The sequence below is a fragment of the Chaetodon trifascialis genome, chromosome 18 (genome assembly GCF_039877785.1).
Source record: "Chaetodon trifascialis isolate fChaTrf1 chromosome 18, fChaTrf1.hap1, whole genome shotgun sequence".
Taxonomy (NCBI): Eukaryota; Metazoa; Chordata; class Actinopteri; order Chaetodontiformes; family Chaetodontidae; genus Chaetodon; species Chaetodon trifascialis.
In genome coordinates, this window is record NC_092073.1 from 2,338,947 (window position 1) to 2,351,585 (window position 12,639).

The 12,639-nt window shown below is 41.7% G+C and overlaps 1 protein-coding gene across 2 annotated transcripts in view; it reads right to left on the minus strand.

The window, feature by feature from the left end:
- Positions 1 to 488: 488 nt before the first annotated feature.
- palmdb (palmdelphin b) overlaps positions 489 to 12,639 on the minus strand; it is a 70,809-nt gene continuing 58,658 nt past the window's right edge. For both annotated transcript variants that reach the window (XM_070986368.1, XM_070986369.1), the window contains 3 exons: positions 2,643 to 4,854; positions 2,445 to 2,536; positions 489 to 2,100 (listed from right to left, as the gene is read on the minus strand). In XM_070986368.1, coding sequence (XP_070842469.1) covers positions 2,017 to 2,100; positions 2,445 to 2,536; positions 2,643 to 4,854 — 2,388 coding nt within the window. In that variant the 3' untranslated portion in view covers positions 489 to 2,016. The remainder of the gene's footprint in view (positions 2,101 to 2,444; positions 2,537 to 2,642; positions 4,855 to 12,639) is intronic.

A 12,639-nucleotide genomic window follows, 5' to 3' on the forward strand; every position in this document is an offset into this window, starting at 1 on the left:
CAACCATTCACGCTCACACTCACACTCACACCTAGGGGCAATTTAAAGTCACCAATTAACCTAATGAGCATGTTTTTGGTCTGTGGGAGGAAGCCGGAGTACCCGGAGAGAACCCACGCATGTACAGGAAGAACATGCAAACTTCACACAGAAAGGCCCGACCCGGGGATCGAACCGGCAACCTTCTTGTTGTGAGGCACGCACACTACCTGCTGTCCCACCGTGCTGCCCAAAATGTTTTTCAGCTTTTACATATTTTAAACAAATGTTTGCTCCTAATGTTTGACTCGTGGGTGGCTCAAATTATTGACCAGTTGTCGAGTGGAGGCTAGGGATGTCCATATATCTGTGTTATGAAATATTGGCTCCAAACTTTTCTCCAGCATTTCTTGTGGATTGTCATGAGTTTTTGTCAACACATGATATACAGACAATAAACCTTCCAATTTTGGTGACTTAATGACATTTCCATGAAAGACTTTTTTTTTATCTCATACACAAAAAGCTCAAAATCTGTGGGGCAGATATTGAGTCCTGGTAATTTTAATTATTTCATGACCAAAATGTTAGCTTTATACAAAAGGTATCATAAAATGCAATACTTTATTGCTGTAATATTTTACTGAGAAATATTGTGCTTGACTGAATTAAAATTAAGGCAACTTTTGCATGAGTTACTGTGCAGATCAAGCAAAACTGGTATTTGTATGAACTACTTAATTATTTGTATGTAAAAAGAACATTTTCAATTAAAGTAAGCCTAATTTTGGCTGGCTGGCTTTTTCCCAGTAAAATTTGTATGACTTTTCTCGTAAATATTACTAAATTTTACAAGTGATTTTAAGTTGACTTTACATGGAAACACTTCTTTGATTTACTTGGAAAAATTAAGCTGACTTAACTTGGCAAATGTATTTCTTACTGAGAAACATTGAGTAGTTCATACAAAGACCAGCCTTGTGTGAACTACATAATAATCTTGTGCAAAAAATTGCCTTAATTTTTTTTAAGTAGATTAAGCGGGTTATTTTTCTCAGTGTAATCTCTGCCCAGTCTTGATACTAACTCCAAGTCATCTTTCTCATCTTCTACCTAACATGAACCTAAACAAAGCCATATCTCCAACCTTAGAGACTGTTCAAAGGGGAAACAGACTTCAACACAAGACACAGATACAGCACTTACATTAGCAATAGACCTACACTTAATGACCACTTAATTTGTCTCACGCCACTGAATTACTTTCAGATGACATGAACTCTTTCAGTGTACACGTGGCATTTGTGTACTGTATTAAGATAAAGTGATCCTTTATGACTTACTGTCTTAATTAATAAGGCCAAATCAGTCTGAAAATAATAATATATCTAAAAATCTTTTTCTTTTTCTATTGGCAGTTTCTTTTTGATTCCGTACCTCTGGATTGGATCTATTAAACAGTTCTTCAGTAGGCAAAGAATAATCCAGAAGAAGGCATGCAGTTATTCAAAATTATTGCATGACATTTTGAGACCTGCACTGATCAGAAAGAATAACCCCATATATACCATTGCCACTTGCCATTGTTAATAATACTGGCATAATTTATTCATAATTTGGTTTCAATGGAAAGTGTATGTTGGCACAGTGTTATAATAAACATTACCTTACTACTCCAACAAGTCAAAGCTGCAGCGTTGCAAAGCTGAAACCAGTATTGTTCCAGCTATGAGTACTGATTCAGAAATGATAAGGGTCAGAGTCTTGTGGGTCTGTGAAAATAATGCACACCATATGTTATCTGTGTCGATAGTACAGTGTAATACTGTGTGTCTTAGATCTCTGTAGACTTTGTCCAAATTAATGTAGCCACCAACATTCTCATCGTCTCAATAGTTTTGCCCAAAGCATCACAGAAGCAGAGATTTTAGGTTATGTCAAAACATGAAACAAGCAATTTAACGCTGTATCTAATTTGAATGAGTATAACATGGACAATTGATGCCCTTATATGGCAAAATGTTGACTTGTTCCTCTTCAGTCATTTTTTGTAAATTCACCCGCCTCCCAGCGCAAAGCCATGGCACTCTTGCGTCTTCCTCCTGCGTAAACCTCTGGAAACTGAGAAAGACAGATGATTGTTTATGTGCTTTCCACCACCTACACACCTATCTCCACCTCCTTCACTATCACCTTCTCTCTCACAGTATTCAACCAAAGATGGAATGACAAAATTGTTTTGCATGGTATTATTACTGCTAGAGTTAGCAATCTACATTTTGCCACAATCCTTTCTTTTATTTTAAATTAAGAAAGGGTACACTAAGTAGATGCACACAATTAGAAACAAGACTTATAAGTATGACATTTTTCATTGGGCATACTCCAAAACATATATAGCACATTAAATTATTGTTAGTGATGATTGTGATTTTGAAAAAGAAAATGTTTGAGCAGAAGCTTACTCTGTGGTCACAGGATAAAGCAGAGCGATCCATCCTGTAGGCTGTTTTCATTGGGGATGATGGAGAGGACTTGCACTTCATTGGTACATCAACTAATAACACAGACCAAACATCAATATTAGATTAAAGATATACACACAAAGTGTACACAGTGATCTAAATAATGTATCATTTAAGGTCAGTATTTTGCTGACATACCTGAATTGTCAAATGCCAAAGTGTCCATGTGATTTGCCAACATCCTCTCTGTACTGAACCTGTCTTTACCATACAGATTCGCCCTCTCTTTCCTCAGCTCTTCCTCCCTCTGCTTCACTATCTTAATCTCTTCATCCACCAGTGATATTGTGCTTCTTGAACGCAGCTTGAAAAAGGGGTTGTTCAGGAACATTTTTTCCTGGGGCTGCTCACAGGCTTTATTGAGGGAGAACTCTGAGGCACTGCGAATAATCAGATTGGATGTCTCTAGGATAATGACATTGGAGCTGTTGTCCTCAGAGTGCCACTCGCCACTCCGAGCTGCCATGTTGTCTTTGCCATGTCTGGGGGTGGAGGTGAAGTCATTGCTAGGGTCAAGAATAATAACATTGTTTGCTGACACTTCATGTTTCAGTGGCTCCTTAGTAGGTGAGGAGGTGATGATGAATGATGGCGTTAGTGGAGTGCTTATAGATCTGGGAATACTTCGTGATGGAGTGCAATCAGTTGATTTGCCCATCCTGGAGAAGCCCCTCTCTCTCCTGAAGTTTTCCTCCCTCTCCATTGATATGCGAATCTCCCTTTCGACTGGTGTTTCTGGGTCATCGTAAGGGGACCTGTAACTGGAATCATCCAAGCCAGAATCCTCTGAGCAAGGGCTGAATTGGGTGTGAGGATATTCCCCAACTAGATTCAAGTTCTCCAGATCATGTGCTTTCTTCTGGGTTCTTTCAATGTTCCGGACTGGTGTGTACATGAAGCTGTGACTGCCACGGAAGCTGGGCTGCTTGGTTGTGGGCAAGACAATCTTGTTCATGGTTTGCTCCTCCATTTCCCTCCACTGTTTACGAGCCAGCTGGAAGTCCACATGCTCTGTGCTAACATTCTCACTCTTGGTCTCCTGTATCACACAGAAGTCTTTAGGTAGCTTCTTGTTTAGATCTGCATTGATGTGCTGTTGGTGGGTGATGTGGTTATGACTGGCATCTCTGCCATTTTCACTCTCATCTTCAGAGATTTTGGACAACCCTTGTAGACCTAAAGGGTTATATTTAACCTCTTGTGGAGGGATGGGAAATGAAATTATATCCTCAGGTTGTTCCAGAACTTCTTCCACTTGTGGAACTTCAAAACAGACCTCTTCAAAGTTGTTGTTGTCTTGTTCTTCAAAGTCTGTCACCTCAACTTTCTGCACAAAGAGCTCCTGGGCACTCAGCTGAAGACTGTCCAAATATGAGTCATCATCTTCTTTATTTATAGAAGATGAGAATATTGTTCTCCATTTTTCATCTGTCTCACTATCTGAGGAAGCTGCTGCAATCTCAACTCTCAGGCATTCATCCATTTCGTCAGGGTCAAGGTCATGGCAGGACTCAATGGACACATCTGACATTGCCTCCTCTCTAATGCACTGCTCTAATATTGATTCTTCTGTAACTGCTGTTTCAAATAAGATGTCATGGGTCTCTAGGTTTTCCTCTGTGTCTATTGCCAGATTTTGATAGCCATCATCTTCAGGATTGAGATCATTATCCCCAGCCTCAAGCTCTGGCTCAGGGTAGAACTCTAGTTCAGCGTTTTGCTCTGGCTCAGGGTAGTGCCCCAGCTCAAGGTCTTCCCCTAGCTCATGATATTGATCTGGGGCAGGGTCTTGCTCTTGCTCAGGATACTGCTCTGGCTCAGGGACTGTTTTTTGCTCAGGGACTGGTTCTTGCTCAGGATCTTGTTCTGGAGTGTCCTGCCTCTTACAATGGGCTTCATTCTCATAAACACTGTCAGCACTGGAGAGAGTGTCAGACACAGATGAGTTAATTGACTCATTCCTATTTAGCTCTTCATGTCCTGGTTCTAATATCAAACCTTCCCTTTGATCCTGACAAGGCATTTCAGTGCAAATGCTGGTCTCAGAGCAGTCAGGCTTGCCAATTTCAGCCGTGTCAGTTGGCAGGTTGGTTAATAATTTGTCAAGCATCGTGTTTTCCTCTGGGGAATCTGATGAGTCTTTCTCTTTACAAACTTGCTCATCATCTGCACTGAAATCCTTCCCCTGCTCAGGTGAATCAGCCACAGTGACGTCCACTTCACAGTCCATCGACAGGTCTGATTGTTCAGTGGTTTCCATGGTGACAGAGAAGGAGCTGTGATTCTCAGTTGTGCTGCAACCTTCGTTCAGTTCTTTTCCATCTGCCTCTCCATCCACCAAGGTAGCTTTCTGACAAAAGATATAACAGAGAAAAGAGACTTATTTTTTGGGAGGGTTAGTTGGTACCTTTGCTAAATGTATAGCTGAGTTGATCACTTCTGTGCACAGGAATCAATAGCAGTGTTTTCACAGTACACTTACTTCACCTTGAATTTTTTTTGCAGTCTCCCTAACCCTGTCTTCCTCCACTGTCTCCCTGTATTTAAACTGTTTTCAATTTCCCTGATGATGAGTCCATTCTTTGAATTTACCTGTGCCCCACTCCCCACCCCAAATAACCGGCAACTGCATTATCAAGTGAAGAGATAGAAGCTCATGAATTTCATTCAGCCACTGAGCAATGAGCCAAGACTATTATCTTTTCATTTGTTCAATACTGCACATTAGAGGAATCAATCCATCATAGCTTGATTATGTGTATATTTATTGTGAAGCAAATACAGCATACAAATAAGACCAGGAATTATCAGATTGAATTGTATCTGTTGTAATAATCATTTGTATCATTACAGACTTCATCACAATTATCATCCTTATTGTCACACTAGACAGACTCAATAACACTTCAGGATGTCATTGTGAATGGAATCACAGTAATGGGACTTCAGCAAATCCTTCCGAACATGTGTACAAAATAAGCACGGTGAAGTTGTCCATGGCCAGCACTTAAATGTCCTGTGCCAGGCGGAGAAACACTTTCAGATGTATGAAATGTGTGGTGGGACTGGGAGTGCTAATGAATGATGGTGGTGGGGCGTGTGCGTGTGTCTTGCTGTCTCTGGGATGAGCGAATGTTTTCCTAAGTGGGTTATTTGCAGAAACAGAGAAGAAACACATCAAAAGCAACTGAAGTAGATGGCATTACATGTGTTCTTATGAAAGACTGTGGGCTGGGTATACTTCCCACACACTGCTAGATTGTCTTTGCAAGATGATTAGCTGAGCCCCACATTCTCTGTGTTCACATATACTCACAGCAATCTAAATTAGTATTACGAGTCACAGTGAGAACCATCACTGACAACATTCATTCCTTGATGTTAAAAATTTAAGATACACTCCCTGAATGCACCTAACTCCTAGCTTGCTGTGGGTAACTGTGACTACAACAATACACAGATTTATGTGGAAAGATTGCATTTATTGCTGATTAATTTCAGTGGCAGGTTGATCCACCTTCAGTGCTCTGCTGAGTAGTTCTGGCAGCAGAGCAGTGTATGTAGCATTGAGTCAAATAAACTAGTGTGTGTGACTCACTGATTAATAGTATTGGACAGTAATGGAGCTCTATGGCCCAGAAGAAAAAGATATCTGGGTTTTAATACAAACACAGTACGCAGTTAGTAGGATACATTCATTGCTGGTTTTGGTCTTTCCATGGGTTTTGTTTACAAAGAGAAAAATATAGATTATTACCAATATTTCTGCCCTGACTGGTGAACTTGAAAGTCCCATATCTTGACCATAACTTAATGATTATTCATGCAATCAAAACAACACATGGAAACTTGTTCAAGAAGTCAAGAGGCAAGATTGCAATGGAATTTTCAATGCAATCAATCTGGAGCACCACAAAGGCCACAGACAAGTACCTTAATTTAAAAAGGTTAAATACTGTGATTGCAGCATGGTATTTTGTATAGTACAGTACATGATCATGTAGTAGTCAAAGTACAAAGTTTGTTTAAGATGGGTAAAAGGGACTGCAGTCTAACTCATCAAGTCCTGGATGAATACTAAGTGGACATGAATTTTTAATGTTCCGCATGTGATGCCACTGCATGTGAAAAATTCCCCAAAGAAGGACTAGTGAATTTCCTTTGTTTCAGCAGAACATACAGTGATTTGGTACCTTGGTAGTTTCTTGCATGAACATTCCAGTTTTTATAATTTGTTGTTTTAGTTCAGTATGAAAGTGACAGCCATACCTGTCTGATCAGATCTGTTTCTACAGCAGTATCATCCCCGTCTTCTTAAATACAAGTCATTTGCATAAACAAATACGTTTTATAGACAACCCATTGTTTTTTCCATTAAAAAGGAAAGGAAATGTCATTTTGAACATTATGTCCAAATTTTTCACTGTCATTACAGCTATGACTAGGTACCTCAAAGCACTTGGTTAAGTGCTTTAATATGCTTTAGTATGTGGGACAATGGACATGAACTCTGCTCTCTTTTGTCAAAGTTTAGCTTTGTGGTGTCCATTGACTAAATTCTGTATGTGGAGAACATTTACAGAGAGACTTGATATTTAATGACAACACACAAGTCTACATGATGGTGACGTGCCAAGATAGCTCACTTGGTGGACTGTGTGCCCGATGTTCTACGGCTGTGTCCTTTTCACAGCTACTTACTATACACATACATTGTCGAAATCAGGTGAAGAAATGCTTTAATACAGAAAATTATGGATGCTCAGTGACTGGTGGACAAACTAGACGGATAACTCTCTCAGTGACTGTAATTAAGTAAGTAATTCAGTAAATACTCAATATTCTTTGAGTGACACCGTGTGCCTCACAGCAAGAAGGTCGCCGCTTCGATCCCCGGGTCGGGCTTTCTGTGTGAAGTTTGCATGTTCTTCCCGTGCAAGCGTGGGTTCTCTCCGGGCACTCCGGCTTCCTCCCACAGACCAAAAACATGCTCATTAGGTTAATTCGTGTCTCTTAAATTGTCCTTAGGTGTGAGTGTGAGCGTGAATGGTTGTATGTCTGTATATGTTGCCCTGCGATTGGCTGGCGACCGGTTCAGGGTGTACCCCGCCTCTCGCCCGTTGACAGCTAGGATAGGCACCAGCTCCCCCTGCAAACCCCGAAAAGGGGTGGTCGGGTATAGACAATGGATGGATGGATGGATGATACTACCCCACTCTGTGGAAGTCTCTGGTTGAATCCACCTCACCCTGTCTTGCGCTCCTGTTGCCACGTGTCAAGCCAGCAGCTCACCAGGGCCTGTGGGCTCTTTTCACTCCAAAGCTCAGAGTATTTAACAGGATACCCACAGCTGCTGACTCCAAACATCAAACACTGCCAGTGCCCATCCACTTTCCACTAAGTTTCTAATCCTTCCGCCTTCCTCTTTCTCCTCATCTCTCTTTGGAACAGTCACAGTAGGCACATTCTTTTCATCAAGCCCGCTCCTGCATAATGTGATCAAGCAGAGTCTAACCAGAGACTGGCATCAGCATGTTTGAGCTGCAGTGGCTGTTGTGACAATGCCTGAATCACCCACAAATCAATATAATCATCTTAGTATGTGAATTACTCTGGCAGAATGAAAGAGTACAGAATGTTCTTCTCTCTGCACAGACTGGCTTGGCACCACTATACAGCAACAGCAAATATTTGAATGCAAAAAAAACACCTATCGTTGCTCATTTTTTCAGTGTGCAACATCTATACTCAACTAATTATGACACCATGGATTCACTTTATTTTCCCACATTTAATTCTGGAGTTTGTGTGGTAACTGGTGGAACTCTCCACATAGTAAATGACAAATCAAAAAGAAAACAGTAAATTACAATCCAACAGGATGAGCAAGTAATGATAGAATAATCATATTCCAACCCTGTCTCCCAAAAATGATGTTTATACTTACGCTATGTCTCTTTTGTTGTTGCCTGGATTACGTTCACTGGCAATGTTTTTTTTGTCTGTACTAGGTACACATTGATAATCAGGGGACAGTTTGGATTGCTGTCTGCTACAGTGTTTCGTTAAACTTTAGTGTGCAAATTGAATTTTACACATAGTGAGTTTTGGTGTGGATACATCCACTTGAATATATATTCATCCAAACTTGATAATTACAAATCAGTGAATGCTTTGATGATAGCATGTCTTGCTGCCTCAGCATCTCCATGGCCCTTTTTTCACCTCAAGTGTATTCAGAAATTTATTTTGGTGGATAAATGAACGTGGCATTCATTCTGTAAACATTGTCAACTTTCTTCCGGCTCAGGTTTAAGAGGGTTCATGATCTAATTATCAAGTTGATTTGTTCATGGGCATGTCAGACCACAGCATGGTGTTTTCCTTAAGTGACAAGTAAAATAATTTTATCCAGCTCTTTTCATTCAAAAACTAGCAAACCGCAAACCCTTTTTTGGCAGTGGAAGTTTTCAACAGTACACACACATAAAAACACACGCCCTCAAGGACACGTGCATGTGGCAGACTCTGCCATGGTAACCATCAACAGGCCTGTCACTTAGTGCACAGCTCAGCTGTCACCTCCTCCACCTCCTCCTCACCACCTCATCAACAGACTGTTAAATGTGAGGGGTAGCAGTGCTGTGTTTGTGTGTCATGAGAAAAATGATAAATACAAGCTTCTTACTGAAAAAAGGTCTTGGAAAATCTTGGAAATATATGTTTAACACATGAGGAAGATCACATTGACCTGTGCACGTAGGTGTGTCTGACTGTGTTTGTGAAATTAAAAGATGATTACTGGATTCTGGAGGCAGCAAATCATTCCAACATGTCCTTTATTGTCAAGACACTCACAAATATTTCGCCTGAGAGGCTGTTTGTGTTGTGACATTAATATGTCAGTGTGAGAAGACAAACCTAACTCTATCAAAAGAGTAAAAATATGGCTTCAATCAACTCTCATACATACCCAATTTAGTCAGAGCCTTTGAATAAGAGAGTTGCAAAACCACTTGCACTTCACTCGAGTATTTCCACCTTGTGCTATTTTCTACTTCCACTCTACACTACAATTCAGAGGCAAATATTGTATTTTATACTCCACTACATTTAGTTGATAACTTAAGCTACTTTGGAGATTCAGATGAATCAACAAATAATTTATGATGTAATATTGTGGATAAGATGATCCCCAAATTCACAGGCTACCCAGCAGTAGATTTAGTATAAAAATAGCTCTACATTAAAGTGATGTATGTATTAATACTGTACATCAATAATTATAAGTTATCCATCCATCCATTTTCTATGCCGCTTATCCCTTTCGGGGTCGCGGGGTTATAGGTTATATATGGGATAAGTGTCCTGACTCTCAAAGGTCTTTAATTTTCCACTTAAATTGCTAAATCAAAATTGTGAAAATTAAAGCATCTACAGTTCTTGGACACTGGTCACAATTTTTTGCATTTTGCCACCACAACACCAGATGAACAATGCTTGTGTGGTTAGCTCGCAAAATTCCAGCAGGGTAAGTCCACTGATGACTCTTTAAGTAGGAATAAAAAGGGAACACACCAAAGTAACTTTTCTTTTTTTTTATTTTCGATGATGTCACTTTAGAAAATCAATTTAGAAAATCAAAGTACCGAACAAAATCACAGCATGTTTTTCATTTACACAACAAAAATGGTCTCGCGAGAAATTCCGAGAGCGCGACCTCGCATATGATTGGACGCCTCCTCTGACGCAATGACGTCGGCAGAAAACGACCTTGGCGCGTCTGTGAACGCGAATCGAGCTTGGATTACAAGAGTTACGTTTCGGGTCCTGCTAAACTTCAAGCCTCAACCGAACTGCAGCTGCGGAGACGAAGAGACGGATGCGTAAGTTACGTAAGTAACGTTAGCATTTAGTACCACATTGTGCAGTTTTTAGGGCGCCAAACCTTTATTATTCTTACTGCACTATGTTCCGAACGTTTGGTAATCGTTCACGTTACATTTAACATTAAAATGTATTTTGTATTTTAAAGGAAAAGGTGCGACGTCTGCACAATAGTGACGGACACGACAGGCGATATGAACCTGAGCAGGGGTAAGTCAATAAAATACACAGGAAATATTCTGCAGAATATAAGTAAACGTAAACGTTGCATGACCTGTACTTTTTGTGTTTTACAGACTAAACTCGCCCCACAACGAAACGGTGAAGTCATATTTGATGGCGACTTTAACTGGGAGTCCAGACATGGATGGTGTGGACAGCAGTCTTTTAAACCCTTTCTGTTGTTTCTTGTTGTTGTTTTTACTGATGCCTGTCTTAATTATTTCAAACCAATATATATTTTCTTCCAGCGGCCTGTAAGACATATTATGAGATGGTGTGGAGGAGCTTCAGGTATGCCCAGCCAGCTCTTTCAGTTCAGGCAGCAACTGTGAAGATTTCAGCTCGCAGCAGACAAAAAAGGAAGCGGGTAAGAGTCCCATGAATGCTGCTTTGTTTTCACAATGTAAAAATGGGCTGAATTTTATTAGCTGCATTGTTTTTGACAAACATGCTCACATATGTTACCATGTGTTATTGTTTCTTAGCAGTACTAATATTATATTAATACCTGTATTTACAGCTGCTGGAAGCAAGAGGGAGTGTCCTAGCTCTCCAAACTCTGCCAGACACTGCAAGAGTGGCTGGAGAACGACCCAAAGTATGTGGCGACACACCGCAAGAGGCTTTGCATCGAGTCCCCTTCAAAGTGACAGGCGCCAACTCAGTATGACCCAGAGGCAGCAAAGAAGCATTTCCATAGGCCTTAGACTCTTTTTCATGCACCATGGACCAGCGGCATGGCCCAACCCAGAGATTATTATTTGTGGCGCACAGATGACCAATAGCAGCAGAGTTGTCATCCAATCACATGATCACTCACTCATGTGATTGGAGTTGCTATCGAATCACATGATGGTTTCCTTTTAAAATGCCTGTGGAATCATCCAAAGGTTATTTGTGAAGTCAGCAGGCCAGCCTGAGTAGATCAATGTCGGTAGCATTCATGTGCTAATTAGAGCTATTCGCACCTTCACGAAGGCGCGATTAACCACGCCCCCCGCCGACAGATAGTTCGTTTCCGAAGATTTTCGGAGCCGGCGAAGTTCCCCGTAAACTTGCCGTAAATCGCCGAAAATCAACGAACTTCACGGGGATTTACGGGTCGAAAATGTGGTTTTTCATGCAGTGAACGTCCTCTGAGAAATCATGGAGGACGTTAAATCACAGATGCAAGGCTTGACACAGGAATTGATGAAGGAAATCAAGCCACTCCTCCAACCAACCACTGTGACACCACAGCCATCAACACAACCAAGGAGGGAACAATGGCGACCATTTTCCGCCGCCAATGACCAAGGTAGGCCCATCTGCCGCCAATGCAGACAAGCAGGACACATTGCTTGGTTCTGTAGGAGGCCAACTGCCTCCCAGCCGGCTTTAAACTAGCCGTCCCTGCTACTGAGGTCCGAGGGGCAGGGGTTGCTAGTCCACCAGAGGAGATGAGGGCCACTGATGCATTTATAGGACAATGCCCAAAAATAGGAGTCACCATTGAGGGAGTTGGACTGTCAGGGCTGCTAGATACAGGGTCCCAGGTTACATTAATGCAACAAAGTCTGTTTGAGAAGCATTTCACCCAGGCTAAGCTTGGGAGGGCCCCTGTAGTTTTTAGGTTGCGGGCAGTCAATGGACTTGAGATCCCCTACACTAGCTATGCTGTGCTAGATCTCGAAGTAGAGGGTATTGAGGTACCCGGACGGGGCATTGTGATAGTGAAGGATGAACACTGCACACACCCGCTCATTGTTGGCATGAATGTGGTGACGGCCTGTTGGCATGCTCTTTTTAAATGCTGTGGAGAGTCTGCTCTCTCCCCACCACAGTTGTGGAACCAGAGGGTCTGGAAAGATGCCTTTGCGACTTGCCAACGTGTCGAAGTCACCATGGCAGAAGATGGGCTGCTGGGATATGTCCGCCCAGCCAGCCGACGCAGCATCCAGGTCCGGCTCGGGGGGCTCAGGGGTCGAGCTCGGATGGGCCCAAGAGGAGCAGACTACTGTGCCCTGGTGGAAGCGCTGCCGGAGGC